Below are 15,367 nucleotides of genomic sequence, written 5' to 3' on the forward strand. Positions count from 1 at the left end.
TCAGGTGCACGGAGCGCTGCGTGTGCTCTGCAGCCAGGGGCGGAGTGAGCCACTGATGGCGGACATTCAGCACACCAGTGACTCCCAAGCCCCTCCCAGCTGTCAAAACGAAGGGGGAAGGGGGGAATGCCGCCGGCAAAGCGGCGCAGCTCCCCCCTTCCCCCAATGGCTTGGGGTAGGCTTGGGAGTTGTGGGCGGGCGGCATGCTAATGTCACCCCCCTCAGCGAAGACACCCGGAGCGGTCCGCCCCCACCACACTCCCTTCCTCTGCCCCTGCATGTGCTTTGCATGCAGAACTAGTTAGAAAGGTCTTGGGTAGCAAGGTTGGAAAACATAATTGCCTAGAAACTTGGAGAGTTGCCACTAGGCAGAGTAGGCAATGCTGGACTGGATGGACCAATCCAGTGTCTGTCTAATTCTATGTGCAATTTTTACAGATCGCTGTCATGAAGGAGGTCAGTCTTACAAGATTGGGGATACCTGGAGAAGGCCTCATGAGACAGGGGGCTACATGTTGGAATGCGTGTGTCTTGGCAACGGGAAGGGCGAATGGACTTGCAAACCAGTTGGTATGTATTGGTTTATGTTTGTTCCTGAGGTATCAAATATGGATCTGCAGGCGCTTCAGATTCAGTAAACAAAGCTCTTTATGGCAATGGTTTGAGGTAGATGTTGGCCTCTTGATTCTTTGACAGGATGCTTTCTTTCAAAGATAAATGTGTGTGTATGTGTCTATTTTGTACACATATCTATTTTTCCTCCCTATTTTATTGATTTGAGTATGTTCTAACATCCTTAGGAAATCACTTAATGTAGCTGGTATGGCAATTGGGCCTATTTCTCACTCAGGTGATCATTCTGAATCTGGGGAGAGTCATGATTGAATGCTCTCAAATACAAAACAATCCCTGCCCCATAGAAAAGGAATACAGTATTCAAGCTACTTCAGAGCATTACTTTTTCTTTGTATGGAAAAGGATTCATTCATGTGATTTCTGAAGTGAAAGGTGAACACCATAGTGAGAACTGGGCCTCATGTTTAACATATTTTTTAGATATCCACATGCTGTTTTTTCACTTCACCTATTAGTGCAGTTTGGAAGGAGATAATGGAAGCAATTTCTCCTTCCCCTCCTCAATTAAGAAATCTTGTTTCTTCTTTTGACTGAAGAACTTTAATAACCAAAGTATCTTTCACAAATATTTTTTTGTAGCTGAGCGGTGCTACGATAATGCTGCTGGGACTTCCTATGTTGTTGGAGAGATCTGGGAGAAGCCCTATCAGGGATGGATGATGGTGGATTGTACTTGCTTAGGAGAAGGCAGTGGACGCATTACCTGCACTTCCAGAAGTAAGTATCACCTTAAGGCAGAACGATGGCCATGCACCAATATGTTTTTTGTGATAATCCAGCTCCCATTAGCTCTGAGCAGCATGGCTAGTAGGGAAGATGGGAGTTGTAGTCCAGCAGTATTTGGGGGGGGGGGGCAAAGGTGTGGAGGTCCTCCACACCTGCTGTAAAGTATTAAGTGGAATGTGCAGGCTGCAAGACTAAGCACACACTTACTTGGGAGTAAGCCATATTGAACATACTGGGGCTTGCTTCTAAGTAAACATGAGTAGGATTGTGCTACACCAGTGCAATCTTGTGCATGTTTACCATGTGTCCTGCTGTGTCCTAGAATCATAGAATCATAGAATCATAGAATCATAGAGTTGGAAGAGACCACAAGGGCCATCGAGTCCAACCCCCTGCCAAGCAGGAAACACCATCAGAGCACTCCTGACATATGGTTGTCAAGCCTCTGCTTAAAGACCTCCAAAGAAGGAGACTCCACCACACTCCTTGGCAGCAAATTCCACTGTCGAACAGCTCTTACTGTCAGGAAGTTCTTCCTAATGTTTAGGTGGAATCTTCTTTCTTGTAGTTTGGATCCATTGCTCCGTGTCCGCTTCTCTGGAGCAGCAGAAAACAACCTTTCTCCCTCCTCTATGTGACATCCTTTTATATATTTGAACATGGCTATCATATCACCCCTTAACCTCCTCTTCTCCAGGCTAAACATGCCCAGCTCCCTTAGCCGTTCCTCATAAGGCATCGTTTCCAGGCCTTTGACCATTTTGGTTGCCCTCCTCTGGACACGTTCCAGTTTGTCAATGTCCTTCTTGAACTGTGGTGCCCAGAACTGGACACAGTACTCCAGGTGAGGTCTGACCAGAGCAGAATACAGTGGCACTATTACTTCCCTTGATCTAGATGCTATACTCCTATTGATGCAGCCCATCAATAGTCCTGTGGCTCTTAAGTGTACATCAGACTGTGGATGAAGTGCTAATCATGCTTTATCTTTTGATGTAACACCTTTCATCCACGCTGTAATTGTCCTCAGCGTAATTTTCCTGCTTGCTCTTTGGTCTTGCACTTCATGCTGGGAAAAGTTTTCCCATTCTAGGAGTATTGTAAAATTTGATCAGGAAAGCTGTAACCAGTCCTTTCTCTTTTAGAGAAACTGGAGGTAGACTTGTGAACTTCAGAAGCAGCTAGAGTGTTCTCCTAATGCTGTTTCCCAGAGACACTCAGAATTACCGACAGATAATTTAGTGCTGCATCAATTATTTTTGCCACAAACTTAAAAGTATCTACAGGAAACCATTGGTTGGAAATTGTGGTTTTGTCTTCATTGGAATTTACTAGGAAGGCACTGCCTTGGAGCCTAGAATAATTTAGAGTGAGGAAGTTCATTGAAGGAAAGTTTCCTGGCCTTTCTCTGCACCAGCCACCTGCGTCCCTCTTCCCCAGAACCTGTCCATGTGGTGCTGGTGGTCAGGTGGCCTCCTAAACAGTGTGGGACTAGGTTGAGGACTGAGGGAATGGGTACTTTTCCTTCCATGCAGTTACTTAAGTTAACTTATCTGAGGACACATTGTGATTAGGACTGGAGTTTGAAAGATAACCAAAACAGTGAACTTCTTGCTACTCAAGCGTTGTAGATATGCAGTCCTCTGTATTTACAGCTCTGAAATGGAGCAGTTACCCTGAGGTGTGTGTGTGGGGGGGACCCCATGTATAGGTGATGGAGCCATTGGCATACATAGGAAGCATTTTTATTCTGGAGTTTGAACCAGTGAAATGTTTACAAGAAAAGCTTCCATGTTTTTCTTTTTTTTTCCTTTAAAAAAAAAGCCACTTAAAAGTGAGATCACTGACTGAATGTAAAACCCATATAATCTGACTTTGGAAACATCTGGTCTTCTAAACTTTGTGTCTGGTAGGTTTTGAGATCTCTTCCTTTAGTTTTTAATTTGTGAGGCAAAGTCATGGCTTTTTACTAACATAAACAATAGGATTTTAATGCCCAAACCCTCAAAGTAGGTTTGCTCTGCCTCCATGGCAATAATTCTTCTGAATACCATGTGACAGAAGCCACAGGTGGGAAGAGTGCTCTTCTCCTCAGGTCCTGCTTGTAGGTTCCTCTCAGGCGTCTGTTTGGCCACGGTGAGACCAGGGTGCTGGACTAGATGGGCCATTGACCTGGTCCTTCAGGAGTCGTCTTAGGTTTTATGTTCATACGAGATTAAACTTTAAAGCCCTGGAAGACAACCTTTCATTTGTAATTGCAGTCTGACTTGTGGTGACAATACATATGCATTACCAAATGGGGAAGACCAGGAGGTATAATGTTTGCAATTACCAGTAAAAAGACATGATCCAATTATTTGACATTGATATAATTTGTTTCATGACATGATTTGTCTATCATGATTTCTCTCCTACAGTTTACTGTAAGAGAGAACAGAAAGTTTCATTATCTTTCTGAAAGTTAATGAAGCATCTTCTACAAATCTAAAATGGAAGCAATGGATTCAGTACAAATGGTGGATACATCTTTGCTAATAATCACAGGTTTTACAGTGTTGCCCCATAGATTATCTCAGTAGCCCTACGGAGTAGGCAGTGACTGTTCCTTGTAGGCAGGCGAATTCTTGGGCTTATATAGCAGGCATGAGGAACCTCTGGCTCAGAGGCCCAGTGTGGCTCTTGGGGCCTCTGTATGTGGCTTTGGGGACTTCCCCAGACCACATACCTCACTGGCCCAGCTCCATGCTGCCTTTGACCACTTTTTTGCCTGGCTTTAACTGTGATAATGGCTCTTGATTTCTTGGATGGAGTTTGAGAAGCTGAGCGATTGTAGAGGAGTTGTAGAAATGCCTGACTTTGTGTGGTTGGCATGTAGCTTGTTGTACAAAACTAAGGGTTATATCCATTGCACTGTCCGTTTTTGCCTCTGGCCAGCCCACTGCTGCCGTGTAGTCACCAGAAAGTCTGCTGATGAGGGAATGTCTCCCGCAGGCTGGAAAATGGACCCAGTTCTTATACGGCATGTGAAAGAGCTGCTTGCAGATGACATTGGGTTTGTTTATATGGATGGATTGGCATTTTGATTCCTGGTCTATGTTGGTAACCATATCTGTGGACTTAAGCCCTTTTTGTATGTTGTTATGGAGTTGCTCCACCACCCACAATACCACAGCCTCTGTTCTCATTTTGCCACACTGCTGTAGTCATTTTGGGGGATCCCCCAAATTCAGGCACCAGTTCTGGGGAGTGAGCCCCACTGAGCTCATTATAACATACTTCCGATGGAATGTACTGTTAGAAAGCTTAGTTTTATTGAAGCTTTTCTGGCCTTTTTATGAAGCATGCAGCTGCTGGCCACCCAAGGATGGAGATCTCCTTGTAAATGAGCAAGCCTCTTAGAACAAACCACCATGTTTTATTCCCACAGAAGTTTCCTTGTTTCCCAGCTCTGAATGTTTTGAAAAGTGCTTTCCCAGGATTCCATTCACACACATGAACTTGGTGTATAAAACCACAGACCAGCTTCCTTGCCAGGCCATGGTATTCTGTCAACCTGATCTCATGGTTTTCTCAAGTATTTCCCACATGTTGGTTTTTGTGGCCAAAGTGCAACAGCTGAGAAACCATTTGGAGTGATTCAGAGGTTTTCTTCTACCCAGCCCCAGTATCTCCAGAGGGTGCCCACCCCATGACCCTGCATTTCTCAAGGGTGGGTTTCAGCTGTCAGGCACAGCGGGCAGGAACTTCCATGTGCCACTTTGTTTCAGGGAAAGCAGATGCATGAATGGTGTGCTTGCACAGAGAGGTGCGGTGAGTGTGGTAATGTGTGCAGGAGAAAGACTTGAAGCTATCAGCATGTGGCAGGAGGAGAGTGGAGGAAGGCGAGCCTTGGAACGGAATATTTATTCACTGGCCAATGGATGGGCCAGTTTGTATCTTCCTTGGGCACTTGCTTCCTAGGGCACAGGAGGTATGTTTTCCAGTGTACATGACCAGTGGCAGATTATGCCCCTCTTTGGCCCTAAGGTATATTTTTAATAGTCTCATACATATGTTTGCCATTACTGGGAGGGTTGCCTGTGTATCTGGATGGCAGGATTTATCCTCTCATAATTGTCCAAACTGCAGCAGGCTGTTGAAGTTGCTCATATGGGCTTTGATAAAAAATCCACAACTGTCCCTGGGCAACTGACTCATCTCTCTGTTTTAATCCTATAATTGCAAAATCAAAATAGTGATTTATCTCAATCCATTGTTAACTAGCACGTAAATTTTTCAAAGTAGTAGAAAAAATAATTCCACTTGATTCTTGGCAACTAAAATAGACTGTTGGTGTTTAATTAGATCAGTCTGTATGACAGATCAATGACTGTGTGAAAAAAAATCAAATGATTTTACCAGTCCAAGTGGATCAAGGTATCTGTAGCACATGGGCTGCTGAAATGGCAGGGGCTTCATTTCCCCATTGTGTGTTTTCATTTCCTTTACAGACAGGTGCAATGATCAGGACACCAGAACATCTTACAGAATTGGAGATACCTGGAGTAAGAAAGACAACAGAGGGAATCTACTTCAGTGCATCTGCACAGGGAATGGCAGAGGGGAATGGAAGTGCGAGAGGCATTCATCTCTCCAAACCACAGGCATAGGTAGGTGATCAACCTGGATATGATCATGAAATCTAAATGCATCACATTGGTGCTGTAACTGATTTGCTTCTTTTTCCTGCCTCCTTCCTACGCCTTCCTCAGCCTCTCACAAAAGAGTCCTTGTTCTGTTTGTGGGACTTAGAGGGACGCGGGTGGTCTAAACCACTGAGCCTCTTGGGCTTGCCGATCGGAAGGTCGGCAGTTCAAATCTCCATGATGGAGTGAGCTTCCATTGTTCTCTCCCAGTTTCTGCCAACCTAGCAGTTCAAAAGCACACCAGTGCAAGTAGATAAATAGGTACCGCTGGGATGGGAAGGTAAATGGCGTTTCCGTGTGCTCTGGCTTTCGTCATGGTGTTCCGTTGCACCAGAGGCGGTTTAGTCCTGCTGGCCACATGACCTGGAAAGCTGTCTGTGGACAAACGCCAGCTCCCTTGGCCTGAAAGCGAGATGAGTGCTGCAACCTCATAGTCACCTTTGACTGGACTTAACTGTCCAGGGTCCTTTACCTTTTACCTTTACTTGTGGGAAGAAGTTGGTTAAGCTGGGATTGTGTATAGAAGGGAGGAGCAGTAGGAGGCAGTGGCACTTGTGCTCTTCATAATTGCAGGCTGTGTGTAGCAGGAGTGGGGATGGGGGCTGGAAGATTACAAAGCCTATGGGCTTTTCAGGTGCCATGGCTGTCCTCTGTTACGCTATATATAAACTACTAGCAGGGAGTTCCTGGAGCGGCCCAGGTATTCAAAGAAACCCAAACATACGATGACTTTTAAATTGATAGTATAATTTGTGAGAGTTTGGGCTGTGTGCACACACATACACCCACACACCAACCCAGGACTCTGACCACGTGACCTTGCCCTGAATAATTTTTTAGGGGTGGAAGAACTAATGATTAATTTGGGTTCATTTGGTCCACCAGCTTGATTAAAAAATGGTACCTGGCCTGCAAACATAGATGAAGACCACCTCCTTCTCCTTGGAAACCCTTGTGCCAAGTTTGGCAATGATGTCTCAAGAGGCATCTGGACTTGCACAGGTTGGAACTGTACCACCAAACTGGGCAACAATATTTTCAGTGGTCTCCAAACTGGCACATTTTGAACTCATTGTGCCAAAGTCACATTTTGGACCCCCATATTGATTCAGAACAACAGCCGGGGTCCCAACATTGATGAAAAGTGAGAACCCTCATGGCAATATATCTGGAGAGGCATTTGAACGCACAGAACAAATGAGCAAACCGTTTCCCAAAATACGTAGAAGATAAGAACCCTTGGTCTGTTCCAGCAAGGAAGTTGGACACAGGAATAGAAGCAAAGGTGCCTCTGAATACCACATGCTGGGGAGAAGCCTTTACTTTTTCTTTAACGTGTTCTAAAAACAAAATAGGCTGAACAGTTAATGACTTTTATTTCCCCATTTCAAATCTTGCAGATTTAATGAAACTTTAATTGGTTGATTAAGTGACTCAAAGGAGATAATTAACTGGCAAAGATGATTTAATCAAGGGACAGCCCTGGCTTTATGCAATGTGAACTGCAGGGTTTAATTGCTATCACACTTTCCTCTGAAGGAACTGCGTCTGCTACCATCACAGATGTGCGAACGGCGCTCTACCAACCTCAGTCCCAGCCTACTCCATATGGGCACTGCATGACTGACAATGGCATGGTCTACTCTTGGGGGATGCAATGGCTGAAGACCCAGGGGAGCCAGCATATGCTGTGTACTTGTCTGGGCAATGGAGTCAGCTGCCAGGAAACAGGTACGGGGCATTTCAGATTCATAAAAGATTATCACTTAGGGATACTTGAGACTAATTGTAGGGGCTAGGTTTGATTGAGGTAGGTCTTTTAAAGATTGGCGCACCTTAGGAGAATGGATCACACCTTAGCTGTTTCACTGCTACCGACCGCAGTAGGACTCAACTGGATCATGTAAAGGTACTGAGGTGCCCTGCCTATTTCTTTGATCTCCTTTGACTACTATGCCTGAGTCACCATTTATGTTACCATGTAACACTTATTGCTACGATGTGATCATAGTTTAGAGAAGCTAAACTAGTTGAGAGAAGCAAGTCTCCCCATTCAACATCTCTCCTCAGAGAAAGAGGAGAATACAAGAGCATTGAATACAACAGTTGAATGGTGCTGTAGAGTAAGTTATGATAGCTTCAAGCTGTAGGAAAAAGGGGAAAGGAGAAAAAAGCTCACTGTTAATGAGGACATTGCATTGCATTGTACTTGTGATTAGATGATAGGATAATGATGCAAAGTTTTCTTTCTAAAGCTGTGACCCAGACCTACGGTGGCAACGCCAATGGGGAGCCTTGTGTCTTGCCATTCACCTATAATGGGAGGACTTTCTACTCCTGCACTTCTGAAGGCCGAACTGATGGGACTCTCTGGTGCAGCACAACCTCAGACTTCGATCAGGACAAGAAATACTCTTTCTGCACAGAACAAAATGGTAAAATTCTTTAAAAGGAATACATACTTGGGAGAAATAAGGTTTTGGGAGGGTAGCACTGTCCACAGTAGCACAGACCCATTAACTGAAATTTGCCATTGCTCCACTGAATTCAGTAACTGACTGTTTTTTCCCTAACGTGACTTGTGAGGATGGAGGAAGACGCAGCTTCAAGAAATACAGAATATAAAAGTCTGGTGGGTGTTGGTAGAGCAGGATGAGAAGTAGGATTTGAATCATAATGACCTCATAATAGAGCCAGTTCAGTGCAGTAGAGAAAATATTTTTCTACACAGAAACCTAGGTTCAAATCTCTTGTCCTTACCAAATAGCCGCTGGCAGGTTATTTATTCTGCATGTTTCCATTTTATAAGACTGGAATTAACAGTAACATGACTCACCAGTTCACTGGCACTCAGACCATAGTCTGAATAGAATGTAAATCTAAATAAACGAATCTGCCACTCCGGTTCACAACTGGTTTCTTCTTGGGAAAACTGCACTTCCAGAGATTGGGTTGGAGAATTCTTCTTAGGAATGATTGGCTGAGGAATGCTTGGAAATTACTCTCTAATTTCTCTCATGTGCTTCTGCCCCCTGTCTCATCAGCTGGTTCCTGGAAATGCACAAGGAGTAGTATGTGAAGTTAGAATATATGTGCATGTGCAGTTACGTATATTTGTATGCTACCTTTTCACAGTTCATTCCATGCTCAGGGCCACTTACGACATAAAATTGCATAACTACAACATAAAATGTAATTATAAACAATAAATAAAACACTAACAAATACAAAACCAAGCTGAACAATTTCCACATAAATCACAACAAATTCAAAAACAAAGATACAAAAGACCAGCAGCAACAACCCTCCCCTCCCAAAGAATACCCCAGCCCCTACGATGGCAGTTTGCTCCTTCTAGTCTTGTGGGGGAAGGAGATTGGATAGAAGTGAAGCTGATAGTTGGAATAGAGCTCTGCATCCTGGATCCAGGGCCCTTTCTCTGTAGTTGTCTGACTGGCTTCTTTTTCTTTTTCCAAATTCCACTAAGACCTATGTCCATATTAGGCTTGAGGGGAAAGATGCCTCATGAGTATGATCAGTGCAATGCTCTGATGTCACTCCTTAGATCTTGAATCTGCAGCCAGGTTGCCATATATAGCAGCAAACAGAACCTGAGTCTTATGTGGCCTTTTCCCCCACCCCCCACCCCCAAGCATTTTGCCTCTGAGATGGGGAGGGAAATTTGCATTAAAGCAGGGATCTGCCTGTAAAGCGAAATAGTGCAGCAGGGAGTGGAGCTACTAGCTTTATAATACCAAGGCAGAAGCTGCCTGTCCAAATGATGTTAATGCTTTTAAACAATTGATTTGTCCATTATACGAAAGAAATACACCCAGTGCTAAAGTGCTTCAGATAAAGGATGCCTGCTGGAGTCTCCTTATCTGAATTTCTCCCCAGATTTTAGGGTTCTCAGTTAATTGATCTTGTTTGCTAATGTGCCGGTGCTGCTCCACAATGTGTCTTTCTTCCATTTTTTATTTCCATTCTTAATGCAGCTGAGCTGGTGTAATTTGCTATAGCTTCCAGTTTCCAGTCCCCCATTACAGGCTATCAAGGTGCACGAGTGTTTATAGAGTATTGCACTAGCGCTGGTGACACCACAGTTCCAATATGCACTTGACCATGAAGCTCTCTGAATGACCTTGAAACATTGTCAGCTCACTGCCTTGCAGGTTTGTAAGAATCAGGGGCAGGAAGCAGGGAGAAGACCCATATTCATCACTTTAAGCTCCCTGGAGGAAAGGCAGAAAGGAATAGAATACCTAAATAAATAAATAAATAAATAAATAAATAAATAAATAATAAGCACACTGGTTAAAAGATCACATGAAAGGGAGACCTGATGTGATTGCATTGTTAATCAAAATCAAAGTTTGTAAATGTCATGATCTGTGTAAAATGTGTTCTCCAGTGCATAATCTAATAATTACTTTGGATCGCTAGTAATCTGCCTCCTTACTTAAAATGAGTATATTCCTAGCTCTTTTAGTTGCAATAAAAAACCCTGGAAGCATTAGAGCTCAGGTGATGCTTTCTAGTAACAAGAACTGCAATAGCTGGTGGCACGCAGCACTGACAGGACCAGTGGTCAGCTGCTTACTGGGAGGGAGAGGAGTGAGGTAGCAGGCAAGACTGGCATGGTGCAAATGCACCAGCGAAACCAGTCCAGTGCAAATGCACCAGCGAAACCAGTCCAGTGCAATTGGGTCTTCCTCCTTAACCTCCATCTCAGCAAGCAGCAGCAATACAACCAACCAGTGGTCAGGTAAGCGCTGCTGCCCCATCATTTCTGAGTTTCATTCCTTTGTTTACTTAATGTTTGTTCATCACTTTCATTTCCAAAAGTAACAACAGCTGCTAACAACAACATACCGGACTCCATACAACCAAGTTCTCATGTGCTTGCCTACTCTGTGGCCAGGAATTGGGGCATTACTTTCATGCTGCACCTACTTTTATCCCACTTTGATCTTTTTAAAGAATGAGCTTCCTTTAGCAACTGGGAGTGGCATTGATTATAATGTTGCCATGTCAAGGTCCACATGGAAGAGGGGAAAGAATAATTAAAATAGAACCACACAAGCATCTGCCTAGTCTTACTGGCTATTTTAAACCATTGGGTTGTAATTAGGGATATAAGTTAAGGTCTTATTTAAAGGCTTAGAGAGTGGTTCTGCTCTCAGGCAATCTGCCCACCATCCCACTGATTTTCCAGGATTTGAGTAAATTTGTCCCTGCCCTGCCCTAGTAGCTACTTCTGCACTATGATGAAGCTGTAAAGTCAGTGAGTTAAGACCTCCCATTGCCTCCAACTTAAAATAGCCCTCTATCTCCCTCTCCTTTATTTACATGATTAAGAACAGAGAGATGTTATACAGCCCCAACCAAGGAGCAGTGGCAGATAAAATTAATAGACTGTGCCGAAATGGCAAAACTCATGGGAAGAATTAAAAACCAGGAAGAGTTAACTTTTAATAAATGGGGAAAATATATAGTTTATTTGAAAAATTATTGCAAACAATTAAATTCATTAGCAGGTTTGATGTAAACTTGTAGCTAAAGAATTGAAATAAGGAATAATTAAGGATTAGTAAAAATTGGAAGTATAAAGGAGATGCAGTGGGGATAATTATAACATAAGGGCCCACAAAGGGGTGGGAGGGAAGTCAAAGGATATGTACTTTGCTTTGGTTTTTTTTATTGTTTTGTAAAATTTGAAAAATTCAAAAATTAAAAGAGCAGAGAGATGTCTCTTAGTGCACATCATCTGCTCCGGTTTCCCAGTGCTCCAGCGATGTGTCTTTATCTTTCCCCGCCCAGTCTCTAGATTAGAGCATAGATGAGGCCCTGTTTTAAAAAAAGCCTGAGGATCAGCTGCATTTCTGAAGCTTCAGGGAATGAAAATGATGACTGTATTAGATTCACAATTCTTGAGCAGAGCAGAGTTTGGTTTTCACATTTGCCAGGAACTTTTTTTGAGAGGGTGGAGAAAACCATTTGTGTACAGATGGAGGACTGCTTTTGCAACTTAACCAGAGTGTAGACCATATTGGTTAGATGCTTTGCATGTTTATTCCATTCACCCACACAACAACCCTGTGTAGGAACCAAAGGCTGTGGCTGAAGATACATGAAGTCTTCTCGCAAATTTATTTTAATATTTTATTAATTTTTTTCTTCAGAAAGAACATAACTTAATCACATAACTAATAAAGTGATGGACATAATAATTGGGGGCATGTGCTTGGTTGAGGGTGACTCTGTATAGGTTTTTTGATCTTGTGTAGGATTAGGACTCTGTAAGGAATGCCCTGCTGAGCTGGAATTCAAATCAAGCTTTCTTAAGAGCAAAGACTCTGTCTTGCAGCAAATTGCATACTCTGAAGTGACATATCAAAAACACCACTATCCTGGATATTGTGATGTTATGGAGATGGGTCTCTGTGAATGGCAGTCATGCTAAGAAGTCAAGATAAGGCTTTGCAAGGTCCACTTGCATGGCTATTTCTTGAATGTCCACTTGAATGGCTATTTCTGTCTTGCAGTCTTGGTTCAGACACGTGGTGGTAACTCCAATGGTGCCCTGTGCCACTTCCCCTTCCTCTACAACAACCAGAATTACACTGACTGCACTTCTGAGGGACGGAGAGACAGTATGAAGTGGTGTGGAACCACCCCAAACTATGACGCTGATCAAAAATTTGGATTTTGTCCCATGGCAGGTATGTTGAACACATATTTAGTGAGAGTCCAGTACTAAGATCTTTGACTGGTGCTCTAATTCTTTGCGGATTGTGAAAGAATTTTGTCTATGTGATGCTGAAAGATCACTAAGCCTCAGCAGCTGTCTATAAATATTAGCCTCAATCATATTCAGCCAATATTCCATTCTGGAATCTAGAATCTTGTGGGACTGCATCTTTTCCTTAATTCAAAATAAGAGTGCAAGCTTCAGCAGTAGCTGTAAATTCCAAATTGCACCCCCCCTCCCAATGTAAATTAATCTCATTTGATATGCATTGCTGAAATAGTTTTACATTACAACTTTAGCAAACACATTGATATCAAAACTCTTATGGAATCAGTAAGACAGAATGAAAATTTGTTCAAATATTTTAACAAAATTGTTTGTTCAAAAAAGAAGATTGCCACTGTACTTTGCTTAATATGAGGTATGGCATACACAAACATAGGCCCCAACAAACAAACCTCACTCTTTATTATTCCTTGAACAGCTCATGAGGAAATCTGTACCACCAATGATGGAGTCATGTACCGTGTTGGAGACCAGTGGGACAAACAGCATGACATGGGCCATATGATGAGGTGCACTTGTATGGGAAATGGGCGTGGAGAGTGGACCTGCATTGCTTATTCTCAGCTTAGAGGTATTTGCCCATTTCTGTTTGTATGCTCAATTTGATACGGCCATTTGCAGTCTGTATGACAAGGATTAATCTAGAGTGGTCCTATGATGTGGGTGCAAGGGGGAAGGTAATCTTCAGATATGATTTTGTTGTTGTTGTTTAGTCGTTTAGTCGTGTCCGACTCTTCGTGACCCCATGGACCACGCCAGGCCCTCCTGTCTTCCACTGCCTCCCGCAGTTTGGTCAAACTCATGTTGGTAACTTCGAGAACACTGTCCAACCATCTCGTCCTCTGTCGTCCCCTTCTCCTTGTGCCCTCCATCTTTCCCAACGTCAGGGTCTTTTCCAAGGAGTCTCATCTTCTCAGGAGGTGGCCAAAGTATTGGAGCCTCAGCTTCAGGATCTGTCCTTCCAGTGAGCACTCAGGGCTGATTTCCTTCAGAATGGAGAGGTTTGATCTTCTTGCAGTCCATGGGACTCTCAAGAGTCTCCTCCAGCACCAGAATTCAATTCTTCGGCGATCAGCCTTCTTTATGGTCCAGCTCTCACTTCCTTGCATCACTACTGGGAAAATCATAGCTTTAACTATACGGACCTTTGTCAGCAAGGTGATGTTTCTGCTTTTTAAGATGCTGTCTAGGTTTGTCATTGCTTTTCTTCAGATATGGTAAAGCTCTCTTAATTCTTTATTAATTTCTAGATTACATTATTCCATTGGCTTCATTGGGAATTGAGGGAATCCCTGCAAAACTCAGGGCATTTGGTGCAGCTATGAGTAATAATGGGCAAGGCTCTTTGCTCTCCTGAGCAAAATCTTATGAGGAGTGTAGCAGTCTCTGGTGGAAAATTTCAGTTCCTGAAAATCGCTAGAGACACATAGACATTTGCTCTGAGACAAAAATCTCACACACAAACTTCTTGAATCCTTCTTTACCATTTGTGCATTTGAGGCCTCGTACAGACCATTTTTGTCTCCTTGCGGTTTCCCACAGGAGAGCGTGAGTCTGGGCTTGGAAATCCGATGGTCAGCACAAGGCAGTGTCAAACTGGCTCCACCATGAAGGGGTGGAAGTTTAGGTGACGCTGGTGGTCCTTTGCCAGTCTGCTGGGATGGTGTAAATTGCAGCAGCTCCACAATATGGCATGGCAGTGGGCCTGCACTCATTTCTCTGCTGCTTTGCCATATGCACCGCAAGCAATCTGAGATCTTAGGCTGATCTTCTGGCTTCTCAAATGCTGCTTTGTACTCCAATGCTGGATGGTGCCCAAAGCCAGCTTTCAGACTTCTGACCTTGAAAAAAGAAAAGAATTGCTGAGTAAATATAATACATCCCCTTTGAAATGGGATAAAGCATGTGCAGATGAAATGCATGCATACTAATTTGCATAAACAGAATCTGAGGCGCTTTAGTATAGGATCTCCTGTATCTACCCTTTTGGTACCATGTAGACACCACTCCCAGATTAGTTTGGTTGGTACAGATGTGCCGAAGGACGAGTGTGGAGCTACTCTCCCTTCTTCAGTGATGTCTTCCTTGGATGAGGAGGAATCACTAATCTACAGGAAAACTGGGTAGGAAATTCTACTGAAAGTTCCTGAGTCTATGGATAGAGAAGTGCTTAGACAGCATGAAAGAAAAATAAAAGAAGGTGAGAGTGCAGACATTTCATCATCTCGCATTTGCCTCACACCAGTGGATTACTGTTTAGAAGAAACAGGGTGGAGAGAAGACTTCCAGCTGCTGCTGAAATGGAATATAATTTATAGGGGACAGTCTGTTCCTGATTTTTCTTTGGCACGTTATGTAGCTCCGTAACTCCCCAGTTCCCTGTGTTAGTGTTGCCCAAAGTGTAGGTAGGCTTAGAGCGATCCCTAGTTGTGCTCGCCCTGCTATGTCACTACTGTACTCTCCACTGAAGTGGTGATTCAGAATTAAAGCTGATTTTTACTGC

The 15,367-nt window shown here is 43.4% G+C and overlaps 1 protein-coding gene across 8 annotated transcripts in view; it reads left to right on the plus strand.

Annotated features, from left to right (window-relative positions):
• FN1 (fibronectin 1) overlaps positions 1-15,367 on the plus strand; it is a 78,689-nt gene that overhangs the window by 6,053 nt on the left and 57,269 nt on the right. For all 8 annotated transcript variants that reach the window (XM_053364369.1, XM_053364377.1, XM_053364388.1 and 5 more), the window contains exons 4-10: positions 439-570; positions 1,216-1,353; positions 5,853-6,011; positions 7,587-7,778; positions 8,303-8,482; positions 12,593-12,769; positions 13,283-13,435. In XM_053364369.1, coding sequence (XP_053220344.1) covers positions 439-570; positions 1,216-1,353; positions 5,853-6,011; positions 7,587-7,778; positions 8,303-8,482; positions 12,593-12,769; positions 13,283-13,435 — 1,131 coding nt within the window. The remainder of the gene's footprint in view (positions 1-438; positions 571-1,215; positions 1,354-5,852; positions 6,012-7,586; positions 7,779-8,302; positions 8,483-12,592; positions 12,770-13,282; positions 13,436-15,367) is intronic.

Source organism: Podarcis raffonei, chromosome 1 (genome assembly GCF_027172205.1).
Source record: "Podarcis raffonei isolate rPodRaf1 chromosome 1, rPodRaf1.pri, whole genome shotgun sequence".
NCBI classification, from domain to species: domain Eukaryota; kingdom Metazoa; phylum Chordata; class Lepidosauria; order Squamata; family Lacertidae; genus Podarcis; species Podarcis raffonei.